This window comes from Pongo abelii, chromosome 5 (assembly GCF_028885655.2).
Source record: "Pongo abelii isolate AG06213 chromosome 5, NHGRI_mPonAbe1-v2.0_pri, whole genome shotgun sequence".
Lineage (NCBI taxonomy): Eukaryota > Metazoa > Chordata > Mammalia > Primates > Hominidae > Pongo > Pongo abelii.
In genome coordinates this window covers 80,929,737-80,947,702 of record NC_071990.2, presented here as the reverse complement: position 1 = coordinate 80,947,702, position 17,966 = coordinate 80,929,737, and the positions used below count along the sequence as shown (strand labels likewise).

The 17,966-nt window shown below is 36.7% G+C and overlaps 1 protein-coding gene across 8 annotated transcripts in view; it reads right to left on the bottom strand.

Moving 5' to 3' along the window:
• Nucleotides 1-17,966, bottom strand: part of BCKDHB (branched chain keto acid dehydrogenase E1 subunit beta) — a 239,714-nt gene that overhangs the window by 105,853 nt on the left and 115,895 nt on the right. The window contains exon 9 of one of the 8 annotated variants that reach the window (XM_054556885.2): nt 1,006-1,241. In XM_054556885.2, the coding sequence (XP_054412860.2) occupies nt 1,197-1,241 (45 nt within the window). In that variant the 3' untranslated portion in view covers nt 1,006-1,196. 8 annotated transcript variants of the gene reach the window in all.

Genomic DNA, 17,966 nt, shown 5'->3' with positions numbered 1-17,966 from the left:
TGCTCAACAAAAGTTTGTTGAATTGAATTGAATCCAAGCTGGGAGAACTATGATTCAGAAATCCTAAGTTCCTGTCTTCCAGATACTGCCTTTGGTCAGCATATTTTAAGCCAATATTCCATGAGAATCCAATTAAAGAAACAGTGTATCTTTTGTTCAAATAATTTGTTTTGTTACAGTCATCTTTCATCTGCTGCCATACTCCTTTACTTTTTCCAAGCTATCATTACTTTATTGAGCCAAAAATCATTATGACTTTTGTCAGCTTCCACAAGGCTAGCATTTTGCTCGAAAAGAAACTGATTTCTTCCATGAGCTATTAGAAGACATTATCTGTTACTATTATAATAGATGCACACATACATAAAGTACAAACCACATGAGCAAAATGCCTGTTATCCATTTTTCCCTCAGGGCAACAACAGTTCTGTTCTTTATTTAAATAACAACAAAACAAAAAAATTATGCTAATTATTTTAAGGGTAATTTTAACTTTTTTTTTCTTATAATTAAGTTGGAGCTCCTCACAATTTGATTTATGAGCAACCTCTTTTAGAATCTCTATGGAATATTACCTCAAAAGGAAACTTAATTTTCTAACATGTTTTTGAAACCATTCATTGCCTAGTTATTACTTCTACAACAACATACACTTCTAGTCATGTGCTGTGGTTTAAGACATCCACCTACACATGCACGCTTGTACACACATACATGCACACACACACACACAGTCTCCAGACTGTGCCCTTCCATCTCCTGCTTCACCAGCCTTTCTTCATTTTCATCTGTCATCAAACATCTCACTCTTTCCTACACATCAATACCTAACATGTTTCCCCATCAGTTTCCTAACATAAAAACCCAGTGGCTTCTGCTGTCATTTTATAGACACGGGATTATAGATCAGCCCTCAAGAAATAGTGTATTTTGTCTTAGGTACTTTGAGAGCTTGCAGCTTCTTCTTTTCAGTTTACTGAAATAAAAAGGTAAGTGAGCTGTTGATTCATCTTTAGATAAATTATTTATTGAAATAGACAAACACAAATATAGCCTTCACAATTCTAAGTCTCTACACTTACACAGAAACACTGTTAAAGTGAGATTTTTTTAAATGTAGATACTTGGCCAGGCACAGTGGCTCATATCTATAATCCCAGCACTTTGGGAGGCTGAAGAGGGAAAATCACTTGAGCTCAGGAGTTCAAGACCAGTTTGGGCAACACCATGAGACACCATCCCTACAAAAAAGTAAACAAAAATTAGCTGGGCACAGTAGTGCACACCCATGGTCCCAGTTACTCGGGAGGCTGAGGTGGGAAGACTGCTTGAGCTCTGGAGGTCAAGGCTGCAGTGCACTGAGATCACACCACTGCACTCCAGCCTGGGTGACAGAGTGATACCCTCACTCAAAAAATATATATAGAGAGATATCTGAGGACTTTTCTCATTAATTCTTAGCTGTTGTCAAACAATACTTAATTTAATATAGTTTTATCCAGACATTAGTTTAAGATATTTTTTTCTTTCTTTCCATCTACATTGAATCTTCTTATATCATCTATATACTGGTTCAGCTTTCTATGACCTCATCAGGGAGCAAAGTGTGTCAGGAACCACAGGGCTCCCCACTCCTTCCCTCTTCCCCGATTGGGACTCTCCTACCTTTGGGTTTATCTCCACTGATATTCCAGCCTTTGTGCTGGTGCTGAAGAATGAAACATAATAAGCCTTTGCCTGGGAATGAGTTGGCTCAGTAGCATTCTCTTAATATCCCTATACTTCTAGTCTCAGTGCTGGGTGGTACTCCCTTTTACTTTGTCTCTTTGTACCTTGTTTTATCCTATTGTCCAGTCTTTCAGTGACTAGATTCTGGCCATACTGTCCAGTTAGTCTGTGGCTGGGATATGACTATAGAGTCCTGATGCTCTATGCCTGAGTCGTTTCCCCATTAACCCCAATTGAGAGATAGAATCATTTGCCCGATCGAGAGATGTCAACCTTCTCTGTCTGCCAAACCATCCTACTGATGGCAATCTGAACACTCAAACTACAGATTTGCCTTTAACCCAAACAGATTTGGGTCTCTGGAAACCTACCCAATTTTTATACTTTATCTGTTCTCATCCATTTAGCCTGATGCTCCAGTACCAGTGGACTATTATACCCCAGATGTAGCAAAGATGTTAGCCAATAGTCCCCACCCTGGTTAACAGCCAGCACCACACTCCTCCCTATGATGCAAAGATTAATTAAGAACACAGGAAGGCTTGAATAAATAAAGACAATCCAATATTCACGGAAAGGAATAATCAATATTGCCATGATGTCACATTCCTCAAATTATCTATAAATTAAATGCAGTTCCCATCAAAATTTGAACAGTGTGTGTGTGTGTGTATGTGTGTATGTATATGTGTGTGGGTCACTTAACAATTAATCTTCAAATTCCTAAAGAAAATAAAAGGACTAAAAATATCACCTCTCCTCCCTGCCCCCACCCCACCAAAAAAAACTGAAGAAGAGCAAGTTGGGGATATTTGCCCTATCAGATATTCAGATTTATTACAAAGCTATATTGTTAAGATAGAGAGGTATTGTAAGGCTCTAAAAAGACACAAAGAAACATAAAATGGACAGCCCATGAACAAATCCACGTGTACATGAATGGTGGATACTGTTAAAAGATGCACAGTGTAGGGTCAAAAATCAAACAGAGCTCTTACCTTAAATCACCCTAAAAATATCAAGTATGATTACAGGTGATTAGAGACCTAAGTTTGAAAGGTAAAACTTTAAAACTACTCAAAATATTTTAAAATATCTTCATGATCTTGTGATAAGGAAGGATTTAAGTGAGACAGAGAAAGTAGAATCCATAAATGAAAAGATGAATAAATTTGACCACAGAAAAATTTAAAACTTCCGTGCATCAAAAGACAACATTAAAAGAGTGAAAACACAAGCCACAGACTGAGAAAGGATACTTGCAATATATATATAACTCATAAAGGTTTCTTAGCCAAATAATATAAAGAAATCCACAAATCAGTAAGAAAAATTTTCCCCCAATAGAAAAATGCAAGCAAATTTACAGAGAAGATGTTCAACCTCATTAGCAATTACAGAAAGGCAAATTTAAACCCAGTAGGATACCATTTCACACAATCAGATTGATCGCAACAGGACATCTCACATACTGCTGGTGAGCGTGTAAATGGTACAACTACTGTAAAATCATTTGACAATACCTACTAAAGTTCAAAACGCTGATAATGTAGGAATGAGAATTTTCATTCCCAGGAATTTACCAGAAATATTGCATATATACATAAGGAAATATGTACAAAAATTTGCTGTTCTGCAATATTTGCTGCTCTGCACCCTCCACTGGTGATACCCAGGCAAACAGGGTCTGGAGTAGACCTCCAGCAAACTCCAACAGACCTGCAGCTGAGGGTCCTGACTGTTAGAAGGAAAACCAACAAGCAGAAAGGAATAGTAACAACATCAACAAAAAGGACACTCATACCAAAACTCCATCTGTAGGTCACCATCATGAAAGATGAAAGGTAGATAAAACCACAAAGATGGGGAGAAACCAGAGTAGAAGAGCTGAAAATTCTAAAAATCAGAGTGCCTCTTCTCCTTCAAAGGATCGCAGCTCCTCACCAGCAACGGAACAAAGCTGGATGGAGAACGACTTTGATGAGTTGACAGAAGTAGGCTTCAGAAGATCGGTAATAACAAACTTCTCCAAGCTAAAGGAGGATGTTGGAATCCATCCCAAGGAAGCTAAAACCTTGAAAAAAGATTAGACAAATGGCTAACTAAAATAAACAGCATAGAGAAGACCTTAAATGATCTGATGGAGCTGAAAACCATGACATGAGAACAACGTGACACATGCACAAGCTTCAGTGGCCAATTCGATCAAGTGGAAGAACAGTATCAGTGACTGAAGGTCAGATGAATGAAGTGAAGCGAGAAGAGAAGTTTAGAGAAAAAAGAGTAAAAAGAAACGAAAAAAGCCTCTAAGAAACATGGGACTATGTGAAAAGACCAAATCTATGTCTGATTGGTGTACCTGAAAGTGACGGGGAGAAAGGAATCAAGCTGGAAAACACTCTTCAGGATATTATCCAGGAGAACTTCCCCAACCTAGCAAGACAGGCCAATATCATACTAAATGGACAAAAACTGGAAGTATTCCCTTTAAAAACTGGCACAAGACAGGGATGCCCTCTCTCACCACTGCTATTCAACACAGTGTTGGAAGTTCTGGCCAGGGCAATCAGGCGGGAGAAAGAAATAAAGGGTATTCAATTAGGAAAGGAGGAAGTCAAATTGTCCCTGTTTGCAGATGACATGATTGTATATTTAGAAAACCCCATCGTCTCAGCCCAAAATCTCCTTAAGCTGATAAGCAACTTCAGTAAAGTCTGATACAAAAATCAATGTGCAAAAATCACAAGCATTCCTATACACCAATAACAGACAAACAGAGAGCCAAATCATGAGTGAACCCCCATTCACAATTGCTTCAAAGAGAATGAAATACCTAGGAATCCAACTTACAAGGGACGTGAAGGACCTCTTCAAGGAGAACTACAAACCACTGCTCAACGAAATAAAAGAGTACACAAACAAATGGAAGAACATTCCATGCTCATGGATAGGCAGAATCAATATCGTGACAATGGCCATACTGCCCAAGGTAATTTATAGATTCAATGCCATCACCATCAAGCTACCAATGACTTTCTTCATAGCACTGGAAAAAATCTACTTTAAACTTCATATGGAACCAAAAAAGAGCCCACATTGCCAAGACAATTCTAATCAAAAAGAACAAAGCTGGAGGCATCACGCTACCTGACTTCGAACTATACTACAAGGCTACAGTAACCAAAACAGCACGGTACTGGTACCAAAACAGAGATATAGACCAATGGAACAGAACAGAGCCCTAAGAAATAATACCACACATCTACAACTATTTGATCTTTGACAAACCTGACAAAAACAAGAAATGGGGAAAGGATTCCCTATTTAATAAATGGTGCTGGGAAAACTGGCTAGCCATATGTAGAAAGCTGAAACTGGATCCCTTCCTTACACCTTACACAAAAATTAATTCAAGATGAATTAAAGACTTAAATGTTAGACCTAAAACCATAAAAACCCTAGAAGAAAACCTAGGCAATACCATTCAGGACATAGGGATGGGCAAGGACTTCATGACTAAAATACCAAAAGCAATGGTAACAAAAGCCAAAATTGACAAATGGGATCTAATTAAACTAAAGAGCTTCTGCATAGCAAAAGAGACTACCATCAGAGTGAATAGGCAACCTACAGAATGGGAGAAAAATTTTGCAATCTACTCATCTGACAAAGGGCTAATATCCAGAATCTACAAAGAACTTAAACAAATTTACAATAAAAAATCAAACAACCCCATCAAAAAGTGGGCAAAGGATATGAACAGACATTTCTCAAAAGAAGACATTTATGCAATTAACAGACACATGAAAAAATGCTCTTCATCACTGGCCATCAGAGAAATGCAAATCAAAACCACATTGAGATACCATCTCACACCAGTTAGAATGGTGATCATTAAAAAGTCTGGAAACAACAGGTGCTGGAGAGGATGTGGAGAAATGGGAACACTTTTACACTGTTGGTGGGAGTGTAAACTAGTTCAACCATTGTGGAAGACAGTGTGGTGATTCCTCAAAGATCTAGAACTAGAAATACCATTTGACCTAGCAATCCCATTACTGGGTATATATCCAAAGGATTATAAATCATTCTACTATAAAGACACATGCACACATATGTTCACTGCAGCACTATTCACAATAGCAAAGACTTGGAACCAACCCAAATGTCTATCAATGATAGAATGGATTAAGAAAATGTAGCACATATACACCATGGAATACTATGCAGCCATAAAAATGGATGAGTTCATGTCCTTTGTAGGGACATGGATGAAGATGGAAACCATCATTCTGAGCAAACTATCACAAGGACAGAAAACTAAACACCACATGTTCTCACTCATAGGTGGGAATTGAACAATGAGAATACTTGGACACAGGTTGGGGAACATCACACACTGGGGCCTGTCATAGGGTGGGGGAAGCAGGGAGGGATAGCATTAGGAGATATACCTAATGTAAATGACGAGTTAATGGGTGCAGCACACCAACGTGGCACATGTATACATATGTAACAAACTTGCATGTTGTGCACATGTACCCTAGAACTTAAAGTATAATAAAAAATAAAAAATAGGTAAATAAATAAAAATAAAATAAAAAGACTGAAAAAACAAAATCTTCCACCACTTGGCTGCGCTACAGTCTCTGAACCTACTCTGGTTTCCGAGGCTGCCGGATTCGCGAGTTGTTATTTGCTCAATTGAACTCTATTAAACTTAATGTGGCTAAGATTTTTCTTTTGACAGTTGTTTACTGAATAATTTAAAGATAAGGCTAGGCACGATGGCTCATGCCTGTAGTCCCAGCACTTTGGGAGGCCAAGGCCGGCAGATGACCTGAGGTCAGGAGTTCAAGACAAGCCTGGCCAACATGGCAAAACCCAGTCTATACTAAAAAATACAAAAACTAGCCAGGTGTGGTGGCATGCGCCTGTAGTCCCAGCTACTCAGGAGGCTGAGGCAGGAGAATTGCTTGAACCCAGGAGGCGGAGGTTGCTGTGAGCCAAGATCGCGCCACTGCACTCCAGCCTGGGTGACAGAGCGAGACTCTCAAAAAATAAAATAAAAATTTTAAAAAGATTAAAATCTCCTCAATACTCTTTGGAAGGAAGGAAGGGAAGGAGGGAGGAAGGAATTTTGCTTTATAAATTTACGCCACCCAAAACAGAACTTTAGAACACACATTTAAGTTTTTTAACACATTTCAACTAGACATGAAATAGTTCCTACACAACATCCTTGCTCCCTTTCCTTTCCCTCATTCTTCTATTTCATTCTTCCTTTATTTATAGCAGTCTGCTCCAGCTGATAGGGATGGCCTGAACCTTTTCTACTTATGTAAATAACAAAAGTATCATATTCTGAGAACCTTGCCATGTTAATTACCTTGATTTTCAATTTCTGATCTGAACTAGAAAGTTGAAAGGTTGTGCAGTAGTTAAGCGTATAGGTTTTGGAGTCAGAAAGCCTCGGGTTCAAGCTCTGGCCATGCCAACTTACTGGTTAATGTGAACATGGGCACATCTGAACCTCTCATCTAGAAGACAATAATGGTTCTCACTCCAGAAGTTTACTGTGAAGAGTAAAAAGGTAATAAACGATAAGGTGCTTAACAAGGTATCTGACACATAATAAACACTAAGTACGATGAGTGAATTTCCATGAGCTTATTATGAATAATTCTGTAACAGGCATTATTTTTTCACAACCACTGGTATTAATGATCATAAGTTTCACTAGAAATCATCTACATAGTAAATTAATAAAATAGAATCCCTTCAAAGTTATTAGAATCTTTAAATTGCAGGTTTAGAAGGTAACTTAAATGTGATCACCTAGTTCAGTTACTCAATCAGCCAAATGCTTGATTATCCTCAGTGACATCCTTGTTTTCAGCCTCTATCTAAGCATCCTGATAGAAAAATGCTCATTATTTCCTACGGCCACCTTCCAAGCAAAAATTTCCTCCTTAAACGGTGTAAAATCCTATTGCTCTAAAGCATCTACCAAAGACTTTAATTTTGTCCACCAAAACTATAAAGAACAAAGCCAAACTCTCTCAATTTCTACCTTCAAATATCTGAAAAACACTTTCAATTCCCTTATACAAGGCTATCAAAATGAAATGTTTACAATGTCTTCTACAACAGCATGATTTATGTTTCCTTATTCTTCTGTTGGTCTTTTTCCAAACCCATTCCACTGCATCTAAATGTCTCTCAAAGTATATCTACATGAAAATTTTTTAAAATTATTTTACTCGATGTTGAAAGTTGACCTTAGAAAACTACACATTCCTCTGCAAAATTCTGTATTTTTCCAAGAAGTGATAATAACATTCACTACAAAATATAAGATAAAGTCTCTTTCAATCTCTCTGTACATATTGACTTACATACATACACATAACAGATAAATGAGGCTGCATAGAATATTGGTTAAGAGCACAGACTCTGGAATTGGACTGCCTGGGTTCAAATCCCAGCTCAACCCTTGTTAGTATGTGTCTTGGGGCCAGTTACTCAACCTCTCAATGACTCAGTATTTTCAATGTAACTACCTCTGCTACTGTAAGGAATAAATGAGTAAATATATGTAAAATGTTTGAAATAGCTGTACAGTGAGGGCTTTAGCTTTTTACCCATGTAAACAATAGAGAGCCTCAGAAACCTAAACTTACATTTATTTTCTTAGATAAAATTTTCACTTTTCCAGCTAAACTATAGGTTGAGTTAAATTTAAGTAAATGAATTTTACATTATGAACAACAGAGCCAAACAGTGGACTTTCATTTTACAGTTCAAATCAGTTCAACATTGACTGATCACCTAAAAGTCTATTTCCTGATAAATACAAAATTGTATAAAACAGCCCTGCCTTTGAACAGTCCTTGGTTAAGCTGGGAATATGCATGTAATCAAATAACCATAATATATGTAATGCATTCATTGTATGGATAAAGTACTTTGGGAACACAGCAACACAAAGTTAAAGAGAAGAGGCAATAATTCACAGTCTGATATTTTATTAAAGAATAACAGCATACCAAAATGGCTAAAGAACAATTGTTTTTAATAGAATTTTGAATAAACTTGAGATTGAAAAATTAATTTTACATTTTACAACCAAACTTAAAAGGCTGCAAAAGCAGCCTTTCCACATGGAGCACAGGTTAAGTTGCCTGGTTGACCAGCATTGACTGATCTTACTGGCAATTAGTCATTAATATCTGAGTTTCAAAGCTAATGAGAGCCATTCCCGTCTGAATGATATGACTGACCAGTTGTTCCCAATGCCGGTGCTCACTGAAAAAAGTTTCACTGCTCAGTCAGACTGACTGACCACTGTTCTGTTGCCATCTGCTGTTCATAAAACTCAAAGATGACAAAATAAGATTGTTCAAGAACCAGGCTATGATTTTAAATTATCCTATCCAGTACACAAGCAACTACAAAGAGAATTGGTGGAACACAATTTTTATTCCACACAAATATTTCTATAGAACCTAAGTGCCACTGGCCTTTGGATATAATTAATGTGGCAATCAAGTGAGAAGAAATATACCTCAAAGATCAAGAACATGGGTTTAATATCAGATTAACCTAGATTTTTAGTCCCAGCTCAGACACTAATTCAAAAATAATCTCTTCTACTTTGTAGAAGATATTATTCTGGGAGCTGGCTTTTATATGTTTTCAGTGATTATCCATAGGTTAGTTACTTGTCTAAATACATGTTTCCTCAAAAGTAAAATGGAAATGATTAATAGCAACTATCCCTTTAGGTTATGAGGTTATAAAAAGGAGCAAATATATTTGTTTGACCAATGCCTGATATTAGAAGAAATAGCTATTTTTGTTTGTTTTTTATTGACACATAACAGTTGTACCTATTTATGGGGCACATATGCTATTTGGATACATGCATACAGTGCATACTGATCAAATCAGGGTAACTGAGACATCTATCATCTCAAACACTGATCATTTCCTTGTGTTAGGAACATTGCAGATCTTCTAGCTATTTTGAAATATACAATAAATTCTTGTTAACTAGAGTCACCCTGCTGTGTTACCGGACACTAGAACTTATTTCTTCTAACTGTACTTTGATACCCATTAACCAACCTCTCTTCATTCTCCACTCCCCCTACTATTTGCTGTCTCTGGTTACCACTGTTCTACTCACTACCTCCATAAGATAATTTTTCCAGCTCTCACATATGAATGAGAACATGTATTTGTCTTCCTTTGCCTGACTTTCCATCCATGTTACTGCAAATGACAGGATTTCATTCTTTTCTATGGCTGAATAATATTCTATTTTATATATACATAAATAAAACATTTTCTTCATTCATTCATTCATCCATTGAGGAGCCCTTAGGTTGATTCCATATCTTGGCTATTATGAATTGTGCTGCAACACACATGGGAGCGGAGATATCTCTTCCATAAGTTGATTTCTTTTTTCTAGTATGCATAGCCAGCAGTGGGATTGTTGGGTCACATGGCAGTTCTATTTTTAGTTTTCTGGGAGTCTCCATACTGCTTTCCATAATAGCTGTACTAATTTATGTTCCCACCAACAATGTAAGAGCATTCCTCTTTCTCCGCATTCTTCTCAGCATAGCTGTTGTTACTGCTGTTAGTATAATCTGCTCTGAAAACTAAAACATATAAGTTTAAGACACCATTTATTATTAAGTTCAAAACCTTTATCCCAATCTGTATTTATATACAAATATAAACTCCCACCCCTCCAGCTGAGCACATAAACATTCCTATTCTATCTGTGATAATAGCCAAAAAAAAGTTAAGTCTCTACCTAGCACATTGTTCTAAACTAAATAGCCGCAATCTTCTTTTAAAACTGTTTTCTTAGTTTCTTCATGGAATAATAAGGCAGGAGACTGTGGTGACTGATACGACATCCATTATACCAGGGGTTCCCAACCCCCAGGCCATGGACCAGTATGGTCCCTGCCCTGTTAGGAACCTGGCCACTCAGCATGAGGTGAGCAGCAGGCAAGGGAGCATTACTGCCTGAGCTCTGCCTCCTGTCAAAGCAGCAGCAGTGGCATTAGATTCTCATAGAAGTGCAAACACTATTGTGAACTGTGCACGCGAGGGATCTAGGTTGCACACTCCTTATGAGAATCTAATGCCTGGTGATCTGAGGTAGAACAGTTTCATCCAGAAACCATTTCCCACCCCTCCAGTCTGTGGAAAAATTGTCTTCTATGAAACCAGTCCCTGGTGCCAAAAAGGTTGGGAAGTGCTGCTCTATACAACTGTTTTTATTTATGTTCTGTTTGGCTTATTGGGGTGTGGAATTTCAGAAACTAAAAATCATAGCTCCTTTTAGAAGTCTCTGAATAAAACCTGATGTATATAGATGATCATGAAAGAGTACTCAGTCTAACAAATTGAGTCCCTACAGTAGAGCTCCATTTCATTGAACATTTGACACACAAAGTAGATAAAATGCAAAGATTAAGAACTACAAATAGGTGTGACCTTTACCTAAAGAAATTCTAAATAATCTTCAGAGCCAGGGAGGCCTAATTAAGATTAATAAGGTTCAGAGAAATAAGAAGCACTTGATTCTGAAAACCAGCAGGAAACTATCGATCCAGAGAGAAAGAATTTAGAGGCAGATAAGAGCAATGATGTGAACTTTGCCAACATATAAAAGAATGTGAATGTTTAGATATGTCACTAATTTTGATTCTTAGTTGGGAATGATCTCAAGAAGGTTTCATAGTATATTTACAGCATTCATTTTGTAAAGTTATACTAAAATGATTTGAGAAAGGCCACTGCCCTAGAGACAACTAGGGTAATAAAAATCATTAGCCACTTTAAGAAATGGATTAAGGTGGAAAACCAAACCTCTGAATATAAAATGGAATGGAATTTTTATCTGTTCCTGGAATTAGGACATTTTAGGCTTACTATGATAATGAGATAAGGACAAAAATGGTGCCAAAATGGAAACAATGATTAAGTCCAAAAAAGTCTTTCGTACCTGAGAATATAAAAACAAGCACATTAAGCATGAGTATTGGATGTGTCAGTTGTGCACAGGGAGTACTGAGAGAAAGGAAGAAACAACTTTAAAAACAAAAGACAGCAGAAAAGCATTAAATGAAAATATAAAGTATTAAAATCTACTCATGATATTCCTATATATTACTATGCAAATTATGCATTCACATGGTGACATGAATGAAAATGAAGATAATGGCTTAATTAAGACTCAAGCAATTTTTGTCTTGGATTTCTGTTATTTTTTTAATAGGCTTGCCATTAAGAAAGAGAACACACAAACACACATACACACACACTCTCATACATATATAACACAGATATAGATATGTTATATCTATAACATATATCATATATCTATATATAAAACATACATATCTCTTTAATATAATATTAAATATATTAAATATTTACATTTATAAATATTTATATTTATAAAATAATTTTATTTACAGGTGATTTACATAGCAACCATATCATAAGGAGAATTTAATACATGTATATGTATGGTATATATATACACATACATATACAAATGTATATGTACTATAGAGAGAATATAAACATGTATGTATATAACTGAAAAGGGGGATTCTATTATTCAAAGGAGCCCCACAGTAAATTTCTCTGAAAAAAGAAGAGATGTCTGGAAAAATACTGATACATATTTAGATTTATAAAATAGATCTACTACAAAATCATAATTAGTTTATTAATTGTAAGGAATGCCTACTTTCCTCTCTCTGTTAACAGTTCTATGGTTGATCTTGATCGACTTTAGCTCTCTGGTTTCCCAATCAGAAGTAAAGATTAAAAAAAAAAAAGGGTTAAAGAAAGTGCTATAGTGCATTAGACTAAACAGCCAGCACAGGGAAGTGACAGGTGACAGTCTACCAGTAAAGGAGAAAAGAGCCACTATAATAAGCAGGTAGGATATATCCAAAATCCAGGGATGCTGTAGGAAACATCCCTATACTTTAATTCTCTGAATGCATTTTGGTATTATAACCTACACCAAAAGACTATGCTGTAATAACACTAAGTTGAAAAAACAATAAATTTTAAAAGGTTTATTGGAAAAGGCAGTGAACTACATGTACTCTGTTTTTAGAAAGTTTGCAGCAGTATAGTGATTTTGTTGTTGTTGTTCTTGAAGACAGACTCTCGACCTGTTGCCCTGGTTGGAGTGCAGTGGCGCAATCTCGGCTCATTGCAACCTCTGCCCCCTGGGTTCAAGCAATTCTCCTGCCTCAGCCTCCCAAGTAGCTGGGACTATAGGTGCACGCCACCAGGCCCAGCTAATTTTTGTATCTTTAGTAGAGACGGGGTTTCACCATGTTGGTCAGGCTGGTCTCAAACTTCTGACCTCGTGATCCACCTGCTTCAGCCTCCCAAAGTGTTGGGATTACAGGCATAAGCCACTGCCCCTGGCCCCAACCACTTTCTTATACTTTATTTGTATGATTTGATTTAATCCTTCCAACAGCACTAAGAGGTGGGTACTATTACTATCCCCTGTTTTACAAAAGGTTACAGCTTCTATGATACTGAGCATCTTTTCCTACAGTCATTGCCTATTTGGCTTTTCTTTTCAGAAACTGTTCTTTGCCCTGTTTTTACTAGGTCATTTCTAGAGGCACACTGGATGTTAAAGATAATAGCCCTTTTTTCTGTTATATGTGTTGCAAATATTTTTCACAGAATACCATTTTTATTTTTGTTTATAAATGTTTATAATACATAATAAAATTCCTTTTTTATGTAGCCAAATATCTATGCTTTCTTTATAGCTTCTATATTTTCTGCCTTGTTTAAAAACTTTCCTTCAACACTAGGTTATAACAAGATTCTCTTAAATTTTTTTCTATTGTTTTACTATTTGGTTTTTATACTTAAAGCATCATACATTAAGTATGTATACTTAAGTAGAATTTGCATAAACTGTCAGCACCATTTATTCAGTAAACTATCCTTCCCAAGTGACTTGAAATAGCACTCTTGCCATATATTATCTATTTCTGAGCACTATTTTGTTTTAAGATCTACATCATGAATTGGCCAACCACTGGCAATGAAGAGATCCAGTCACATCCACTGATTTATTTATTATTTACAACTGCTTCTGCGCTTACAATGGTTTGAATGTGTCCTCTGGAGTTCATGTGTTGGAAACTTAATTCCCAGTGCAGTAGTGTTTGGTGGGACTGTTAAGAGGTTATTAGACAAAGCCCTCATGAATGAAGCTCTCATGACAGAGTTCTCATGTCACTTCAGAATTACTTTATCATGAGTGGGTTCTTGAAAAAGGAGGAATTTGGCCCCCTTCCTTCTCTCTCTTGCACATGCTCTCTTGTCCTTCATCATGGAACAGCAAGAAGGTCCTTGCCAGACGCAGGCACCTCAACCTTAGACATCCTAGCCTCCAGAACCATAAGAAATAAATCTCATGCTTTATAAACTACCCAGTGTGTGGCATTCTGTTACAGCAATACAAAATGGACTAAAACATTGCTTTAAGGGCAGAGTTGAATAATTAAGAGAGACCATATCGCCCACAAAGTTGAAAATATTTACTATCTAGCCCTTTATAGAAAAAAATTGTAACCCCCTGTTGCATATGTCAAATCCCAGCCATAGCTTATTTACATGGCATTGCAGTAAATTTTAATTTCAGGCAACAGAAAATCTTCTTCACTGTTTTTTTCTTGGCTATTTGGGGCATATATTCTTTTATATATAGTTTTAAATATTTTTAGGTAGTTTAAAAAAAAACCTAGAAACTCCTTTGGAATTCAAATTGGGGTTGTATTAAATGGTGTTACGTGCTACTGTTTAAGAATACCTAAGAATACAGTATCTTTTAGTCTGATTTTAACACCCTTCCCAAGATTTTATTCTTTTCTTTATGCATCCACTGTCTTTCTTGTAAAATTTATTCTAAAGTATTTTATAGTTTCAATTATAAATAGGATATCTTTGTCATTTTCCATTTCTGGCTATTTCTTACTAATAATATGAGGAAAACCTATAGATTTTATAAATAGTCATTGTATTTCAAGCTTCTTTTCTCAATTATTTCATTGATTCTAAATTATTTAGTGAAAGTCTTCTGGATTTCAAAAGCATAAACTCATGTTCACTAAAATACAAATAATTTTACTTTTTTTTTTTATAACAACTCTTTAATTTTCTAGTCTAATTATTTAGACTCTCCAGCATAACGCTGATTACTAATGGTAAGAACGGACATCCCTACTTTGTTCCACTGGTTACTTCCATGACTTCATCTCTTACAATCTTTGCTTACTCTACTACAACCACACCAAGCTTATTGCTGTTCCTCCAATAGGACAAACATATTCCTGCCTCAGGCCTTTTGCACATGCTATCATGCTGCCATCTCTTCTTCTCAGATACCAAGTGTCTGCTCAAAAGGCACCACCTGAGAGCAGTGGTTAGTGACAACTATCATCTAACCATCTATCATAGCCCTTCCCTTCACTCTGCTATTTGTGTAAGCTGCTTCATTTTTCTTCATAAAATTTATTGGGATCTGACTTAAATATGTATTAGTATATCTGTTTACTGATTGCCTCCTGCAATAGTATCTAAGCTCCAAGAGGGCAAAATATTTTCTACTCTGTTTACTTTGTCCTCCATTTCTAGAACACATGGTCCTAGAAGGTGCTCACTGAGTATCTGTTAAATGAAAAAAACAATGGAAGGAATACACAGTTTTAACGAGAATGCCCTCAGGAGATGCTAGTTTGGCAGGATGTCTTCTGTTGTGTTTCAGTGGCCAGTCCTTGCTATAGACTACTGGGCATGTTCAGGCATACCTGAGGAGTTCGTAGTCTCCCAAGCCCAGCTCTCCCTGGAAGGTTGGAAGTCCAGGCCCTCACACTAGATCTCGCCACTGCTATACTTTTTAACTCCCATCAAGCAGAGAGAAGAACAAACTTCGGAAACCTTCTGAGAACCCAGGCTGGTGACAAGTTGGGTCAGTACACCTCAAGTCTCTACACACATGCCTGCACATGTGGCTCAGGTATGGTTTGAGAGCAGTAGAAGCACCAAAGGCTGGCTATCACAAAACCCCCCACCCCAAGCCCACCTAAATAAACATAAAACCCATCTCAAAGCACTATCTGTGAAAAAAAAAAATGCCATTTCAAGACAAGTTCTCTAGCTATCTCCCACTTCAACACCCACATTCATCCTCATAGAAATTCTGAAGCTGCTGTTTTAGGCACCTGAGAGGAAGCTCAGAAACTAAAGGTGATTTAGATTGCCACCTTTCAAGAATCCCCAGGAACTGTTGCTCTCTCTATTAGATGTAAAGTACAATTCAATTTACAAAAATTAGATCTGTTACTACACACTCAGGCAGATGTCCCCACACTTATCTGAGTACCATCTGCTTAAATGTTTTTGAATATTGGAAGCAAAAATGCAAAGCAAGGTTCAAACAGTTCAAATAGACTTTTAGTTCACTGGAGTTTTTTGGTTTTATCCATGCATTTTCTAAGAAATCCCAGAAATCACAAAAACAAAATTTAAATGAACCATCATATATTCTCACCTGAAAGAAGGAAAGGAGTTTGCTTATTTCTAACAGCATGACTGCCTTCTTGGTCCATCCAGGCATTTCCCAAATTTTCCTGTAGGAAGTCACTTTAAATTTATTCCTCTACTATTGAAGATTACATCTGGCTGGGGGAAACGTCTTACATACTTTATTTATTATAAGTTATTTGGAAGACTATTGCTGTTTGCTCAGTGTGTACCCCAATGTCATTCCAAAAGGCCTAATCACCACATATGGTGGTTGGAAAAAGCAACCACTCTCTCATCCCACAATCATAAGAAAGAATATTTCTAACCCCCTACAGTGGGTTCTTTCTATGGCTCACAGGAATAAAAAGCAAGGGAACTAAAATGAGTCACAGAATTACTCTTATTAGAAAACATCTCTACCATTAGTAGATTATTATAATTTTTAAACCCTCACATCAGACGTTAGCCCCACTGTTACCTCAAGCTCAACACTTTCAGATTCATAAACATAGGACTCCCTGTAAGGAGTTTTATGGTCACATACCTAAGAACAGATTGTATTATTAACTTCAGACTGCAGCTCAGGTTACTCAAGTATACAGATTTATAGGGCACTCAAATATGAGAACTGGAGTGTTAATGAGCCACCTGAATTTTAAAGACATAGCATACTTCCGGGACGCAAAACTGGAATTAAATTTATGTAAACTGGAACCCAAATACTTTTCAGAGTGAGCATAATTCATCCACTAGTCTTTTTAAAACATAGCAAAATTAAATTGAAAAGTAAAAAAGCCCTAAAGAGATGAAATAATCCCAATGCAATTTTAAAATTTGCGAAACGAGATAATTTGGAGGGTCCACATGAATCAACTGGACTCCCTAAAGGGAGTTTAAGGGTTTAAGTGACTAAACACTTCTTCAGTGTCCCCAGAAGTTCTCTAATGCTGTAATACAACTTACAGGGACAACATAAATAACTACATTGCTTTCCTCCAAAAGAGACTGAAATAACTTCTACAAATTAGACACGACTTACATCTTTTATTTAATATAGACAATCTGTAATACATGTTAAATGTGTTAGAGTATTTTGTTTAATTTACTTTAGTAATCCAAGAAGTAATCCTATCTATATTAACTAAAGTATCTAGAGAGGTGTTAACTCACTCAAGAAACTCTTGTTTACCCTTTATATTTAATGGTTGCAAACTTTTTTTTAAGACTAGAGAAAAAAAGAAAGTCTCAATTTTACAAAGTGGAAAGAAGATAAAGAAGAGTTGACTCACTTGCCCAAGGTCATCCAGTAACCAGTGGAAAAGCCAGGGCCAGAGATCCGTCTCCAAGCCTTAGAGCTCAGTGCAGTAACCAGACTACGGAGTCCGCCTTATAGCCTGGGGGCCTGCCTACAAAAGGCAGCATAATATGCTTAATGGTAGCAAAAGAAGAAAAGAATGTATCGTGTTATCCTCAAAAACGCTGAAGGCAGGCACCTGCTGCAGAAAAAACCTGACAGCTACAGCTGGAAACCTTTTTCACACATTCGCTAAAACAAGTTAAGTAATCCAAGAAAATTCAGCTTCTTACTGTATATTTCTGGTGAGTGACTTTAGGGACACAATTGGTAA